General features: G+C 44.1%; 1 protein-coding gene across 3 annotated transcripts in view; it reads right to left on the bottom strand.

Annotated features, from left to right (window-relative positions):
- NR4A3 (nuclear receptor subfamily 4 group A member 3) overlaps window positions 1–17,545 on the bottom strand; it is a 38,340-nt gene that overhangs the window by 9,535 nt on the left and 11,260 nt on the right. For all 3 annotated transcript variants that reach the window (XM_045081626.1, XM_013053810.2, XM_045081627.1), the window contains 3 exons: window positions 17,099–17,271; window positions 7,573–7,772; window positions 5,337–5,515 (listed from right to left, as the gene is read on the bottom strand). In XM_045081626.1, coding sequence (XP_044937561.1) covers window positions 5,337–5,515; window positions 7,573–7,772; window positions 17,099–17,271 — 552 coding nt within the window. The remainder of the gene's footprint in view (window positions 1–5,336; window positions 5,516–7,572; window positions 7,773–17,098; window positions 17,272–17,545) is intronic.

The following is a 17,545-nucleotide window of genomic DNA, read 5'->3' as shown; positions in this document are numbered from 1 at the left end:
AGTTAAGTACTTAAAAATTATTAGCAAGTATCCTCTATGTCTAAGAACTCAACTCATTAACATCCTCTTCAAATCAGCTACTTCTCTGAGTTTACCTATGAAGGATTTCGCGGACCTCCCCACTGCTCTCATAACCATGTCTAATGACTCCTCCCCACTGACCATCATAGTTAGTTAATCCATCGCAAAAACTCTGATTATCATCTCTGTGATGTGCCTTGCATTTAGCTCCTCCTCTCAATCTCACTGCCTCTGGGCTAGGACTTCTGTAACTATGACCTACATTGTTTCCAACCAGCTCCTGGCTGGTCCCTCTGCTGCCCATCTCTGCTGTAATCCATCCCAGGTCCTTCCAAATCTACTTACTAAACGACATTAAACCAAAGAGCACATGTAAAGCCCTTGGCACACTGCCTGGCACTGGGTATTTTTAAATGGTGGTTATTATTAATTTCCTAGAATCCCAATTACCAATAGCTTTCATTGCCCCTTGCTACTCAAGTGTGGTCCCTACAGTAGCCACATCAACATCACCTGGCAGCTTGCTAGAAATGCAGAATCTTAGACCCTGTCCTGAACCAGCCTCATCAGAATGTGCAGTTTAACAAGATGCTTAGGGAGTTCATGCCCACAAACACTGGGGAAGCCTGGTCCCAGTGAGATGCCTGAGCCTGTCTGTACCCAGCGTTCGTCCAGTCTCCATAAATCGAACTTCTCAAAGCCACTTGTCCCAGTATCAAATAGTTCTATTACAAAGTTTTTCTTTATGTTTTATGTTTATGATTTTACAGTTCCCAGTTCTGTCTCTTGGGCACATACAAGAAACTAATTCTCTTCCTTCTGGCAAGCAGCAGGGAATGAAGATAGGGTAATGGTAGCCGTCAGAAGACCCAATAATGACATGCAATTCCTTCGCTTTCTGAGCAGGTCTCAGGGTACAGGCCAACTCAGAGACAACTGTCATCCAGTTCCAGCCACAAAGGAGTGCTAACACCAACCAACAAACAGGACCTTCCTGCTCCGCTCTGAGCTCCACTTCTTTCTTGGGGAAGTCATCTCACTGCTACTTCTCACTGCATACATAACATCCTTTACTGGAGGCCAGTCCCCAGAGACACCGAGCCCGTGCTCATGAGGAAGCCACAAGCTGGTCAGCAGTCTATGCTTAGGCTATAATACTGCTTTCCAGTCTGTCTGTCTTTGGGTTATTAGAGTATATGTCTGTCTCCCCAAGGAAACCACAAACTCTTTGAGGATGAGGGATTGTGTGTCTGGTGCATAGCAGATGCTCAATAAATATTACTGAATTAATCTGAATTGAAATATGGTAGTCCTCAGGAATTCAGACTATTTTCTAATAACAAAGTGGTAGGTTAAAAATAATTAATTTTCCTAATATGGGACGCTTTCTGCAATTTACAATGAACCCATTCATTTGACCAATGTTTGCTATGTGCCAGACACTTAAATATCAAGGTAATTATAAAGATGAATAAGACTCTCCCTGTCCTTCAAGAAACCCACAGTCTAGTTACAGAAGAAGAGACACAAATAAATTACTTAATATAATGTGTATGTGCAATTGTAAGGATACAGGAAATTGTTATGGATTCTCAGGAGAATAGCCAGCTCTTCCCAGAGGTAAGAAAATAGAATTTAACATAATAATAATAAAGATTGGTCTAATATTTTTTCTCTTCGAAGTACACATTAGCTCATTTAATCTTTATAGGAAACCTACGAGTAGAAGCAAGTATGCCTGTGAAAAATAAGAAAACTGAGATTCAGAGAGTATAAAGAAAAAAGAGAGAGAGAAAGAGGGGAGTGTGTGTAAGAAACTAGCCCAAGACTGCACAGCTAGGAATTAGCAGTGAAGACTTGAACTCAGACCTCCAATTTCTAAATTCCAAGACAATCCCCACCCTTTTTAAAAAAAATGATATTGCCAAAGTTTTACACTTCATTTTCTTTGCAATGCCTCTGATGGCTATACATGATATAAAAACAGGGTAACCAGGTAACCATGTAGAATGAGCGGGGTAGAGGGTATGGCAAGATCAGCCACCTGCCTGGTCCTTCTGTCACTGTTCATTGCTTTCTGTCCCTGCTTCAACCTCTCTCCCTGCTCTCCAATCTTAGAATTCATGTTCTAATAAGACCAAGAAAAAGACTCTAGGCATAAGAGAAAGGAGTTCTGTTCTCACTTGACAGAAGATCGGAGCGGGCAAAGAAAGCCATGGAGAACATTCTTTTAGTGTAATGATGCCAAATGACATTTGGGCACTCAAGATTCCCTCCCCACCATCTGGTCTAAAATGGCCTTTCCGATCTTGTTTCCCTTTTTACTGCATAGGAAAGACATTTTACTCGGATGCTCGATCGTCATAAGATAAATATCATATCGAATCAATCTTTTCCCTGAAAATCCTTTAAATTCCCCCAAAGTGTGGCTTTCACCACCAGAAGCAGAGACCCCAGGACCCATTGTGGACATGATGTCTTCTGTCTCATGCTCACCACAGGATCGACACTCTTCAAGTATGATAGCCTGCACTCTTTTGGTTCTTCTTTCTAACCAGATTAGATGTGGGTTTGGGTTTCAACACAGGTGTAACGCAACACCGCTTACTTGTTTCTCCCCAAAGGTGCTGAAGCCTTTGTGATGCTATTTTCTTGATCTGGAATGTCCTTCCTCTGCATCTTCTCGTGGCTACACCCTACCTCCTTGGGAAGCCATACATGACCAGTGCCTCCACCTTTCTCTGCCCAAAAAAAGTGAACAGTAATCTGGACTTCCCCTGCACCAAATCTATTTCTTTTAAGGACCTGGACACTAACTGTCACACATTAAGTTCATTGCATCCCTAATCACACATGACTTTCTAGAAGGTTCTACCCTTTCTAATAGTAGAATTGATGCATGGCTTATCTTTGCATCCTGAGAGACTGACACCAGCCCTGGCATATGGTAGGCCCTCGATATTTAGTTAATGAATGGATACTTATAAAATAGTAATTCCACACTAACTTGCTGTTTGGGGGGGGTCTTCTTATGTATGAAACATAATGAACTGTTGCCAGACTTCATCTCACCAGGATCCCATCAGAAGCAAAGCATTTCTGTTGCTCCCATGTCAGGGATGGGGAACAGGTGAAAGAAAACAATTAGGGCAGATAAACTGGTGACTTAAAAAACATTTGATAACCACAACTGTGAGGCATGGGAGTGATCTGAAACAAACCATTTCCTGCCCCACCTCACCACCAAGTTTTTCACAAGGAGGCCTAGAGACAGGTGGAAGAGGCAGATAAAAAGAAGTAGAAAACAAAAGCTACGACATGTGTGCTAACTTTTAATACTGCCCAGGTTCTTAATAATTTCCCTGGAAAAGAGATTGGCTAAACTTCTAACAGCCTGTTTCCTTTTCATGATTCTTCCCTGTGGTTTAGGAGCAGATAATTTGGGGATGAGTTTTCTGATGCCAGGAGCCCAGCTGATCAGAGCCCCACCATCACCTGGGACCATCAACGGAGCTTATTCCAAAGTCAGGATTTCCTGGGAGGCCACAGTCCATTGGAAACGAAGATCTGGAACAACGCACACTGATGCTTTCCGGACGTCCCCTTTCCTGCCCTTTCCTGATGCTTTCATACATTTCAAACCCCCTCCCAACCAGCAAATCACAAAGCACTGCAATGTGTGGAAAAGAGAGAAGAGGAGCTTATTTTTCCTGTGGGCATTTCCCACAGCACCTAGGATAGCTCTGCACAGGCTGCCAAGATCAAGGGCAGGGACCAGGACTACCCCGGGAAGGACGGGGCCCCCCATGCCTGAGTGCCGGGCGAGTGCAGCTTCATTTCCTCAATACTTGTGTCCTCCTTGGAGCCTCTCAAGCAGCCGAGGAGAAGTTCACCAAACGTAACGCCTCCTAAAGCCACCATCAGCTTCCTCATGGCACCGAGTTCGATTTTGGACTCCCTAGGGTTTTCAAGGGGAAGGGGCAGGCATAGGCCAACCTTGAGGGGATCCCTGTCACCGTCATTCCAGGATGGAATACAGGTGGAATGAGCGCCTAGTCCGAATCCAGTCTGGCTACATCACAAACCTTTTTCCCGAAATCCTTACTGCTATCTCCTAGAATAGGGGCTGTTATCCCCATTTTACAGATTGCAGTCTGGAGAAATGAAATGCATTACTGAATAGCACATGCTTATTGAATACAGGGCCCCAGATTACAGTGTGGGGGTGCCGGATTCCATAGTCCATGCTGCTTCTGCTATACCAAGCTCCCTGAGCAAACCTCCCCACAGAGGGCAGTGGGCCGGGAAGCTGTAACCGTAGGGCACACAACAGGCTGGAGGCAGAGACGGGACCCACAGCACCATCTCCTAATTTCTTCCCTGTGTTCTCTGCTCTGAGCTGCCCAGTATCTCCAGGAGGGGACAGTCTAGCACTCACATGTCCCAGGCTCATCGGCATCTATTAATTTCTACTTAATGAGGAAAAAAAATACACAAAGATGTAAACCTCAGTAGCTCTCCTCTAACCCCACAGCTCCTATACCCGGACTGGCCCTTTCCCTCTTGCTGGTGCTCAAAACCAGCTGTCGGGGTAGCTCTGTCTAAAATGCAAGCCTGGCTCTGATGCTCCCCAGGTCAACACTTTCCATGGATCCCCACTACTCCCTGAATGACCTCGGACCTCCTCACTGATGTACAAAAGGCTCTTTGTGCCTCGCCCCATACTTCCCTGCCAGGCCCGGCTCCCTTTCCAGCACTCTATCTTTTTTGCTCATTTCCTTCTTAAAACTTATGACAAATTAGAGAAATTTAATGGGTTTAGCAAATTTTTATGTATCCCCAGAATTCTCAGTCCTTCCATTTTAGCCTGGAGATACCCTGTGCTTTTATCAAGGACCATTCACGTTTGTAACATGTTACCTCTTTAGAGAAGCACACCACCTTTGATGACTCGGCACTTTGTACCCATGCCCACAGCCTGCCCTGGCACAGCACCCTGTCTCCCATGCATTCGTGTGCACATTCTAGCTCCTCCAGGGATGCGTGCCTTCATCTCTGAAAACCCACCAACATGAGCAGAGGGCCAAAATCAGTGAACACTTGTTGACTCACTCGCTGGACTCAACACTCATTTCCATAGGGATGTGGCAACGTGTTGGTTTTAGTTGCCGCAAGCCAAGGCTGGTTCTAAGTGGCAGTCATTTCCCCAATTTTCTGGATGTGTGTGTGTGACCGCCAATGCCGGAATCCACCATTAACGTAGGGAAGGAGAGGAAGGGGGACACAGTCACCTCGGTGAGCAGGGTGGCACTTACCTGTGATCATGCTCAGTGCTGACAGGCATGCTAAGGCTTGGATATCAAGGTTCAGGCTCTGCAAACTTAAGGAAAAGTCTTTAATGGAGTCGAGCCACTCCCCAAATCCACGAAGGCACTGAAGTCGATGCAGGACAAGTCCATTGCAGAACACAAACTTATCTTCAGCAGTGTTTGACCTACAAGACAAAGTTGTGGGGGTGGGTGGGAGATGGAGACACATCAAACATGCGCTCAGTCGGTCCAACATCAGAACACAAAGGCACCTAAACAGCCATGAGGCAGCATTCAGAAGCCCCCGGCATGGTGCTGTGCAACCTTCCCAGATATTCTCGATGGACAAGACTGTACTCCTGGGATCAACCTCCACTGCCACTTGTCTGCGTGAACTTTCTGGGTGAAGGGCAGCCCTGGGTAGCAGGCGGTGGAGCCCCTGCTTTGTTATTACTCGAATCAGGTGCTGTCCCCCGAGGGATGGGACAGGGAGGAGAAGGCACTCGGGGAGGATGGACGTGAAGCCCCAGGCGCCGCCTCTCTCTGTAGTGAACGTGAGGCTGTTCCCTTCAGGGCTCCTTGGCCAGGACTTCTCCCTTTTATTCTTAAATGTCAAAAACCGATAAGACCTGAGCCTAGACACTACAATTCCACTGTGCAGACTCTAAGAACACCAAGTCCTTGCAATTGCCAGAAGTCAATCCCAGAAATTAAAAGTGACCCAAAGTCCCAAGTAATTGTTGTTGGAAGTCTCCTTCTGTCTTTTTAACAGTGGGGCTGCGGAGGGCTGTTTCTAAATTGGTCTGATAGTTTATATTATGCCCATCACTATGCTCTGGAACACCTAGACGTCACCACTTAGCCATGGACCTGGGGGCAAGCCTTTCATCTCTCCCTTTCCTTATCTATAAAAAAGGAAATTCTGATTACTACCTCCTGCCATTGTTGTGAGAACTCAATAAGGTATTTGAAAGCCCACGCACAGGGCCTGGTACCGAAGAGGAGCTCAATGAGTATTAGGTGTAATAAATTCTGACTTCTCTATGGTCCTTACTTGAATCTTATTTTTCCTTTAATTTTCCAGTCTCTTGCTACATATTTCTCTTTCAGCCTATTACATTAACAAGTTAATATCTCTTGATCTGGGCTTCTTGGATGAGTAGCTTTATTCATTCATTCCCTTAGCAATTATGTCCTTAGCCCCAGGTATATGCCATTCCTGGAGCCAGGCACTGGAAAAAATTTGGTGAATAGTACATACATGGCACCTGCCGGCAAGCAACTTATCCCTTACTTAATCCGTTGCTGCCTGCCCAACAGAGGACGGTCCTGTTGCTGGCTTGCCTTCTGTGGACATGAGATTGGCTATCATTATGCTAATGACTGACCCTCCTAAATGGAACTCCACCTCTGTCTCTCCTGCCCCAGAGGCATGCAAAAGACAGAAGGATTCAGTCTCAGAGTTTAAAACACGGACCTCAGGCCACTGGCATCAGAATCACTGGAGCATGAGTTAAAAATGCAGATTTCTGGACTTCTTCCAAAGTAGCTCCAAACCAAAAGAGCTGAGAATGAGGCCTGGGAATCTGCACTTTGCACAAGAGTTTCTGGTAACACTTAGATATGAAAAGCTTAGAGAGAAGCTCAGATCCCAGGTTCCAGCTTTTTCGAAAATCACCCCCTCTTTGTCTTTGGTGTCACTGAGTAGGATAGGTTGGACCAAGTCTTTTGATCCAAAAGCTATTCTCTTGGAGTAAACATGTGGGGTTGAGAAGCTGTGGGAACTCTTTAGAGCCCCATCTGGTGTACTCGAACAGCCCCTTGTTAAATAGAAACCCATGAGGTAAATGCAAAGCTCAAAACAAATTACTGACTGCCAGGAAATGCCTTATGCACCATGAGAGAATCTTCCTAGAATCATAGAATGTTGGAACTGCCATGGGCTTCAGAGATCAACAGATCTGACCTCCTCATAGCACAAAGCAAAGTGAGTATCAGGGGAGGCCAGGGACCGGCTCAGGGTCCTAGAGCAAGTCCATTTTGGAACTGAGACTAGAACCCAGGAGTCCTGGCTCCCAGGCAAGTGCTCTCACCCACAGCCTAGTTTCATTCATGCCTGACCATCTTTCCTATTTCCTTCCTGAGCAAACTTTACCGACGACTCCGTTAGAAACCCAGCAGGTTTCCAACTTCTCCAAAGCAAGGGGAGAACTTAAAAATAAAATAAAATCATAGTAATTACCTGATGGAAAGTCTGAGAACAAACAGCTCCAAAAAGGCTGATTCTATAAGTAACGTCTGATCTTCTTTGGGGAGATCAGTAAATCCGGGGATCTTTTCTGCCCAGCTTCTGGACACATCGATGGAGGCTGTCAGGAGGTTGTAGAACTGTTGCACGTGCTCGGCATCCGTGCCTGCCGCAGCCTGTTCAGCCGGACAGTACTAGAAGGCAAACCGCAGAGAGCTGCGTTAGCGCAGGTCCATTGGGGCGGCAGCAACATTCGCAAATTAGCTTTTCCAAGACAGTCACAGCCTAAAACCTCATTTTTAGGTCCCATGGTTGTAAAACATTTTTTTCTTTTTTTTGTATTTAGTCTCATCTGATTCTCACAATGTAAACAGAGCAAATTATGTTACCTCTTTTTTGTTGTTGTTGTTTTTAAGATTTTTATTTATTCATTTCACAAAGAGAGACACAGTGAGAGAGGGAACACAAGCAGGGGTAGTGTGAGCGGGAGAAGCAGGCTTCCTGCTAAGCAGGGAGCCGGATGCGGAGCTCGATCCCAGGACCCTGGGATCATGGCCTGAGCCGAAGGCAGACGCTTAAGACTGAGCCACCCAGGCACCCACATTGTGTTATATCTTAACAGACAAAAGAAACCTGGTGACATCCATTAGTGCAGTGGTTTTCCATCCTGATGTAAGACTGAAATCAAGTTCTACAAAACACCTTGTCTAGCTCATCTGCATGGAGATTTGAATTTAACAGGTCTGGGTGGGGACTGGTCATCAGGAATTTCAAAGGCCCCCCAGGTGATTCCAAAGAGCTGTTAAGGAGAATCATTACCCCTGAGGTCTGTGTCCAACAGGCCTCCAGGGTCTACTGATTCCACCAAAGCATAGCTGTCTCTGGGATGCTGATTCAGTCACAGTTCTCAAAGTGTAGTCCCTGGGCCAGCAGCACCAGCAACACCTGGGACTGTGCCGGAAAGGAACATCTTGGGTCCCAACCCAGACCTATAGAAGCAGAAACTCTGAGACTAGGAGGGACTGTTTTATGGAGACCTCCAGCTGATTCTCATGCACACTGGATTCCAGGAACCACAGAATTAACCAATAGGAGAAGAGAATGATTTTTGCTTGTTGCAGGTGGATTTCTTTAAGATAAAACAAACCAGGCCAGAGGAGGGGGGTGTCTCCTTAGCAGGGCCCAAGCAGTCATGTGCTATCAGACTCAGGACTTATGGCTACTTAAATTCATGAAAAACGAAATAAAAACCCCAGTTTCTCAGTTGCGTTGGCCGTATTTCTAGTGCTCTAAAGCCATATGTCACGTGGAATATTTTGATCACTGCAGAATATTCTACAGGACGGCACTGATCTAAAGGATCCCAGGAGAAGAAAGGTACAAGTAGGAATACAGTCCTTGTCCAGCTTTTGGATATCCTGGTAGACTCAGGGTTTTGTTTGAGTCACTGGAGGAAAATGTCTTTGCTGCTCTGGGCAGGAAGATTGATAGAGGAAGATAGTAATCAAGGGTCAAACAACAACAGAAGCACAACAGATCGGCAGAAATACTCATGGAAGTACGCACATCATTTTCTTCGCCCTCATGCAGCCTTATGTATGTTTGTGTCCTTTGTCTTAGTTCCTGCGGGGTATGGATTTTAATCCGTATTTTACAGGTGAGAAAAATGAGGCTCAGGGGCACTCAGGGAGGTGAAGACTTTCCCAAGGTACACAACCAATAGTGGTCCAGCCAAGACTTAAACATGGCACCGTGACTCCCCCTTCTACACTCCCTGGCTGTTAATATGTCTGATGTTCCTAGCTGGTAGCCTGTGGGATAGTTTTAAATAGCGTTTTTGCTTTGCTCTCATCGGAGGTGTCTGCGTGTGTATTTGGTCCCATGTTTTGTCAACAGCACAGTGACCGCACATAACTGACCCCCAATAAGTTGTTGAATATTGCTCAGTGAAAAAACAGTCAGGGGAGTGCTTCGGTTTGTCACAATGCCCTAACCTGGCTGCCGGAGGAACAGCCAAGAAGCGCCAGGAGCTGACTAAGGAAACACTTAGGAGGAAATGAGGTACTTGCCTTAACTGGGTCTCTCTCTCTTTTTCCCCTTTGTGCTTCCCCAAGAGGCATCATGAAATACCAAAAGACACCATCAGACAAGGGGCCCAGATGCTTTAATCCTAGATTTGTCTAGGCCCCTAATTTGTGAAAGAATGTAGCTCTGCCTGTAGTTACCTGGGATAAATTACTTCACTTTTCTGAGCCTCGGTTTTCTCCTCTGTAAAGTGGGGATTAGAGCAGAACCCCCATTAGAAAGCTGATAGTACTACATGTGAAACTCCCGCGTGCTATCTGGAGTAGAGAAAAGAATTTTGGACCAGGCAGTAGGTCATGGGGTCCTCCTCCAGGCTCCGGCATTGACTTGCTCTGCAGCCCTAGCCAAGTTACTTAACTTCTCTGGAGAAGGAAGTGACCGGGCTACTTGATTTTTAAGATATCTTCTGGCTCTCTGCATTCAGCTGTCTGCTATTGATTTCTAGTTTAGTTACATTGCGGTTTGATGGCACACGTCGTCTGTTTTCATTCTTTTAAATTTGTTAGGGTGCATTTTTATGGCCCAGACTATCAACTATCCTGGCGAATGTTCCATGTGATGGCTCTTGAATTTGATGATTCTAAATGTTGTTAATCATACCAGCTATGGTGTTACTGCCTAGAATTTGGCACTGATTTAGCATTATTTTGTCTTAAAATAGTGTGTTAAATGGAGAGGAAAAAGACCAAAGGTTGTAAACTTGTCCCTGGGAATAGGACCTAATAGCGAACTCCTGCACTGACCTCCCTGAAACCATGGCTCACAACTCAGTAATCTCTCTGCTCAGAATCCTCTGGAGTGCTTAGCTTCCATCCAGCATTCTCTGCAGGCCTCATCCCTGCTGGGCTCACATTTCATGCGTCCTGCACACAGGGAGGTGCAGACCCTGCCTACTATGTTTGTGCAATTGTCTCCGATGGAGTTCAGCAAGGAGAAAAGCCAGCAGGCCTGGCACGCCGGACTCCAGCCAGACCCTCTGGGTTTCACCTGCAGTGATTCTGGCCCACGGTCTGGAATTTGGGGGACAAACTGGATTCAGCCTGAGCCACCAGTAACTTGGGGTTGACTGGTGGGTCAGCACCCAATGCTAGAGGAAAAAACAAACCAAAGGTCCCCTTTGTTGAACGTAAGATTTAAAGGAAGAGAACAAAACATTTTGGATCCTTTCTTACCTGGCCTAGAAGTTTTTTATAAAACCTTGCCAAGGAAGACTGGAATTTGCAGGTGGAAGAATCTGATCCCCATTCTCAGCTTCTGGGCTCCCTACATCACTCTGTTTCTGGGCTAGGCAATTTTGGGGTTCACCAGAGAAAATCTAGAAATGTTCATTTATTGATCATTCCCATCGAATTTAGGTCAAATTGAGAAAGACTTTAAAAAAAAATAAATCTTTTTTCCTGTTTAGGATTTTTATTTCAGCCTGTGTGAATAATCGATCCATCTAAAATTTGCTTTACCTCTGGTCAGAGACACCGTATGACATTTACTAACCATTTAGAAGAGGCTATCGCTGTCTGATGGAAGTTTCTCCGAATGACCTAGAGTGAGAATCTCAAGCTGAAGCAAGTCTCCATTCTGCATAAGACCATACTAGGGCTGGGCAGGTCAGACTTCAACAACAACCCTAAAGGCCTAAAATAAATTGTTCGAATGCGAATTAAGTGAGAGCCTCCGGGAACGCCAGCCCCGGCACAAGAGTAATGTGAGGTTTTCAGAGCAAAACGGAATCTGGTATTTGCTCCACCTCACTGCTAGTCCAGGCTGAATATGTAGAATGTCCTAAGAACCTTTATCTCCCTTCAGAATGTTACTTCCCCCTGGGTCTTTCTATTTCTTTATACATTTTAGATGTGATCATTACATGAGCCAACTGTGCAGACATATTCCTAGGTTTTTACACTTTAAAAAGTGATGCTTAAAAAAAATTGGCAACAAGTATGTCCCCCCCAACACCCGCCCCACCGCCATCTTTCTTTTCTAACCCCCTTCCCTGCTAAAAAACAAAAGAAACAGAAAACCCTCTTCTCCCACTAATGGCGTCACTACAGTGATACCTTTGCTTACTTTCTCTCTCCTTCAGGCTATGTCAGCTGTAGGCAGGGGATTCTCTTCAATGTGTTCATTGCTATAGAACAGTACCTGACACCCAAGAGCCCAATCTGTAATTATTTATTATACGACTTTATATTTATTTACTTTCTGAAAATTTATATGTCTATCCCTAATTCCCTCTAGTCTCAAAAAAAAGCTGGGAAACATAAGATTAGAGGTAAAACTGGATTGTTTTTATTAAACTATACTGGTGGTTCTCAAACCTTAGTGCGGCAACGAGTCACCCAAGGCGCTTGTTAAAATGCAGATTCCTGTCTGCTTCGTCCCCCCTGTCCCAGTTCTGATTCAGTAGGTCTGGGTGTGGCCCAGGAATCTGAATTTTTAAGCAAACACCCTGGATCTTCCTGGGCACCACACTCCGGGAAATGCTGAGCTCAACCGGTAGCAGAATTAGAGCAGGGCTAACAGTCAGAGGGTCCAGAAGGAGAAGCCTGGGAGGGATCATGGCGGGGCATTTAGTCCGATCTCCTCACCATTCAGACAAGGCAGCTGAGGCCCGCTGTGGCACAGGGACTGGCCTGAAATCTTGTTAACATATTTAAATGCCATTTGCTGGTGCCTGGTTTTATCCGAGCGACATCTCTCGTTTTTGGAGTCTGTTACTACCCTAAGTGACACCAATTACCGAGAAACATCCCAATTTGCTGAAGAATACTTGAAATGACCAACTAATGAGAACGTTAAGTATATTTTCTCATTAGTAATAATGCAGGCCCCAAAGCCAAACCCCATATCTATATATACTTGTATTGCTAAATTAAAAGCAACTGTGGGGCAGAGAACAGCTACATTTTGAGAAGAAACAAATCAAATGTGACATGTTTTGACTGCACTGATATACAATGATCCGAGCTCACTTTTGAAGGAGAGAAGTTTGGCCCAAAGGAGAAGTGAAGGTCCCAGAGCCAGGAACACTTCCCAGAGCGAGAAGCTCTCTTTCTGGCCTCTCACACATGCATGAATTCCCTCTGTGACTTGGAACCCAACTGTTCCACCTCCCTTTCCCACAATCAGGGAAAACCACTCACTCACGACCTTAGAGACATACACGCTGGAGCAAGGTTGGAACATACCTATTTGGCAAACATTGTCTCATTTCTCCACTTGCCCAATTCAAGGGAGAAACTGGCATTGTCAACAAATTGTCTTGGTCAAATCAACTGTCTGACCCAAATCCGACAGGGCAAATTCTTATTTAAAATGTAATAAACTATGGACACACATTAGAATGTTAACATTTGTTACCACTGAAGAGTGGGATTAGTCAGGAATAAATGAAGAGGAGAATTTCATTTTTCACTTCGTCCTCTTCTAAATGGTTTGCCTTTTTTAAAAAAACCAATGGGTATATATTACTATTATTGTAATTTTTAAAAACGTAGTAAAGCTTCATTAAAAAAAAAAAAACTAGTAAATTTTCATTACAGAGACAAGGCAGTATGGTGAAATAGGAACTTAATACCTTGAGTGATGAGATTCAGATCTAGCTCTAGCTCTGCCCCTGATCTTGGGCAAGACCCTTAGGCTCTGGAAGCTTCTATTTACTCCTCTGAAAATAAGGTGGTTGGATTAGATGATCTCAAAGTCACCTGCAGTTCTATACATTTGAATACATATCAGGAGAAGATATTATGAAAACTGAATTTCAATGAATGACATTCTTTAAAAAAATGACGGAAACAATGAATTACAGCACATAAAGCTGTGGCTTAAGTGAAATTATGTTAAGAACATATGTGATGTTGCCTAGCTCAAAGTAGGCACTCAATAAATTCATTTTGCTTCATTCATTTTATGGTAATGTTTTTTAGAGAACAAAGCAAGTTCAATCTTGTTAAAAAACAAGTTTCTTAACATATATTCACATACACATTCACATATATATCTAAAATCATATAAATATAAAATTACTTGCATTTAGAAATAATAAGGTAAACCCCACCATCATAAAATCTTAGAGTTGGAAGGAATTCAATATTCAAAATAACTTCTCTGCCTGTGAGAAATCCTGTTATGTGTTCTCCTTATTTACTTCATGTGTTGATGAGCTCATGCTTCCACAGTAACTCTTGTAGCTAAGAGAGCTCATCCTTATCTTCAGAATGAGCTGGACGCACCCCCTCCCCCCGCTGCTGCTTCTTCTAGATCTGCCCTTGGGAGCAGCAGTCCTCTTTCCACAGGGTAAAAGAGTAACCTAATCCTGCCAAACCTCACTTTCTGTCTAGATATTTTCGTTTCCTCCAATCATCCCTTACAGGTTTCCATAAATGGTGTGTCTCCACGTCCCTCTTAAACTCCATTTTGGGAATGGACTTAACCCTTGAAGTGTGATCTCACAGAACAGAGCCCATGTGTCCACTCCCAACTTGATTCTGGTCCTGCATTTCTACAACAGCAACCCAAGGTAATTCAGCATCCCTTCCTTCCATCACACATAAGTTTTGTTGGTTCATATTGAGAGTGTATGGAATAAAGTCCCAAGATCTTCTTAACAAGAACTACTGATGGGCCAAGGCTCTCCCATGTTTTGAAATTCTAAATGCTGAGCTTCACATTTATTTTTGTTAACTTTCTTCGTGATGGCTTCAGCCCATCTTGTTCCAACCTGTCGAAATCACTCTGAATGTTGATACTGACATCCATCATATTAGCGATCCCTCCCAGATTTCTGTCATCTGCAAATGTGATCAGCATGCCTTCTATGCCTTCATCCAAGTTTTTGATGAAAACTCACTGTATTTTTAAAAAGTCTTTTAATTTAATTGATTTTGGTCCAAGTTTTGATAATTTTGTAAAGCTATCTAAAAGCAGGAGAATCCAACTTATGAGGTTCAACCTGATTCCAAAACAATGCAATTAAAATAAATATGCTTTACAAAATTGAGCAAGGCACCAAAAGGTAGTATCAATGTGACCCAGACTCTGGTATGGTCAATCTGCTATTTTGGACAAAGCTAACAATTAAATTGGATAAATGTTTGTTGATGAGGATGATGACTCTAGTCTAACACACTGAATAGTGCAGAGGCAAGCAAACACACTGGATTGATTTTTCCGTGTGGAGACAGTTCCCAGCTGGGACAACTCAAAGTGCTGGGGAGGGCTTGCTACTGAATGACTAATTAGGCCATGTAGGCCAATAATTGGATAATTTAGGGCCAAAAAATCACTCTGGGGGCCCAAGTTCTCTGGACTGACCATCAGTAGTGATTTCCAATGCCTGGAACAACGTCAGACCGTCCTACAGGCTCGGCGTAGGCACTGTGGAGCAGCTTCATGAATTCAGACAAATTGCATGTGGGGAGGTCCAAAGGTGCTTCAGGGAGGAGAGGTCATTATTTCTGAATGCTTTTCTAGCACCCACTCTCGTTGAAACCAAAGACATGGTGAAGCATGGTATCAAGGAACACAGAGTTTGGGGTCCGTGGGTCCCCAGAGATTGTTGGGGTGTTTGGTCCAATATCCTTTGCTTCTAATTCTCTCTTTGACAAATGTCACCTATGTGACTTTGGGCATGTCACTCCCTTACCCTTTCCCAGTTTTCAACTCATCATCTGTGAAATAGGTGATAACGCTTACCTTAATGGTACGGCTACCTTACCCATCATGTGTAGTTCAAACATTTAACAAATGGTAAAGAAAGAAAGGTTGGTCAGGGAGATAATGTACAGGGCACTGTGCTAAAGCTTTGACAAGTATCATCTTATTGACTCTTCTTCACAGACCACCCCAGAAAGTAGATATTATTATTATCACTCCATAACACAGATGAGGCAACTGAGGCATTACAAGGTTTCATTGGTTGCTCAAGGTCATGCATCTACTAAATGACGGTGCTGGGATTTTCTTCTAGGCCTGCATGGTTCCACGGCCTAAACCCTTAACCACTGCATTATTCTGTTAGACTATTATTTGAGACTTGACTTTAGTTAAGAGATGCTACTTATAATCAGAATAAGAGTCCTCAACCTTTGGTGCTAAGGGTCTGCCATGCTTCTCATTTGAAGTCTTGTGATTAGGTGTGGAGAGGAAGCTTCACAGACTATAATGAGAGTGAGGATGAAGGAGGGAGGATCGCAGCAGGTTTACCAATCACCCCTTCATTTCTGTCAGCATTGCAGCCCAGAAGGAGGGCACACAGCAGACACACACACACACACACACACACATACACTCTTTGCCAGCTCTTCCATCAGAAGTCTGAAATACTGATTAGACCTGGAGAGGGCAATCTGGTAGTCGCTGCCAAGCCAGATCAACCAACTGGAGATCCCTGGATTGGCTCTTCTCTCTCATCTGTGTGTAAACTGTGTTTCTAAGTTTTCTTGGGTTAGAGAGTGGGGGACTATCCTTGCAGTTCATGGTTCTTTAAGTGGTGAGACGAGACAATAGACTATAATGTCTAGCATGCAGAAATAACCCAATAATTGTGGTATTTTTCCTTCCTTTCCCTCTCTGGTGAGACCCTGTCTTATTAGAAGCTTGCTTTTCTGAGTCCAGTGATGTTTATACATTTGCTCAGAAAATTCCTTCTCATGGTTCTTCTCTGTGTTATACAAATTTCTGGGAATTTTCAGAGTTCAAACTGATGATATTTGACCACATCTTATGAGAAATAAAAATAGTGGTATGCTTTGGTTGACTTAAATAACAGTACTGGTACTCATTTACGGTTTTCAAAGCCATCATTCGTGTGTGACTGATGTTCCAAACATCCCTCTGGGGTTAAATATTATAATCATCTCCACTGTAGGGATGAGAAAGCCATGAGCAGGAGCCAGGTGACACTGGCAGGGAACAGCAGAGGCAGCGTTCCATCCCGATACTCCCGACACCTCACAATGTCAAGGCCAGAACTCGCTCCTCTCCATCAGTGGTCTAATCCCCTGAATAAGCAGCAGGTCAATCAGTGCTGATGCAATTGGGTAAACTGGTGAGGGATAACTTGAGGCTCACCCAGATGGTTTGATCACAATATGAAAAAAGTGTTGGTCCCTTCCTCTAAACCACGAAAGAAACCTACACACCGCAATTCACCTGTGCAGATTTTCATCGACACAACCACCAGGAATTCTGCAACAATGGTGTGACAGGTGCAGCACTGTCAGAGTCATTTGTTAAGGCATTTAGAGACCCAATAAGGCAAAAATGATTGGGCACAACAGATGCACCAGAATTGCTAAATGAAGAGAGAAATATAGGAAAGGTATGAAAACTGTTCAGTCCAGCGCCAGCTGCAAAGTCATTCAATCAACTCATGTTACTAGTATCATGAACAGAGACCGGATCATTCATTCGAAAAGCAGGACATCATAAAACTTACTCTCGAGTAATCGAGATCTCTGGGTGTTGAGTCTGTTAAAGCTCGGACAAGGGCGTTCATCATACAGATCGGAGGAGAAGGTGGAGAGGGCTGAGAAGGTTCCTGCTGTAATGGGCTCTTTGGTTTGGAAGGCAGCCGACCTCTCCTCCCTTTCAGACTGTCTGTACGGACAACTGATGCCAAGAGAAAGAAAGAAAAAAATGTCTTCAAAGATATCCATAAAGAGCCATAAAGCACCAAAAAGTATCAAAACACATTACAGTAGAGCAATCCTTAACGAGACCAACCATTTAAAAGTGGCAATGAGTTTGGAATTCTATCCCCACAATGATTTAATGAGAGTTGAAACAAGCAGCATAAAAATCACTCATACTTACATCTGGTAATGAATTAGCCCTGAAAGTCTCCTTCTTAAATAGAACAGAGATGTATGTACACAAGCTCTCT

The sequence above is a fragment of the Mustela putorius genome, unplaced genomic scaffold, assembly GCF_011764305.1.
Source record: "Mustela putorius furo isolate JIRA1106 unplaced genomic scaffold, ASM1176430v1.1 tig00000580_pilon_pilon_pilon, whole genome shotgun sequence".
In the NCBI taxonomy this organism is placed as follows: Eukaryota; Metazoa; Chordata; class Mammalia; order Carnivora; family Mustelidae; genus Mustela; species Mustela putorius.
This window is presented reverse-complemented; position numbering and strand designations above follow the sequence as displayed.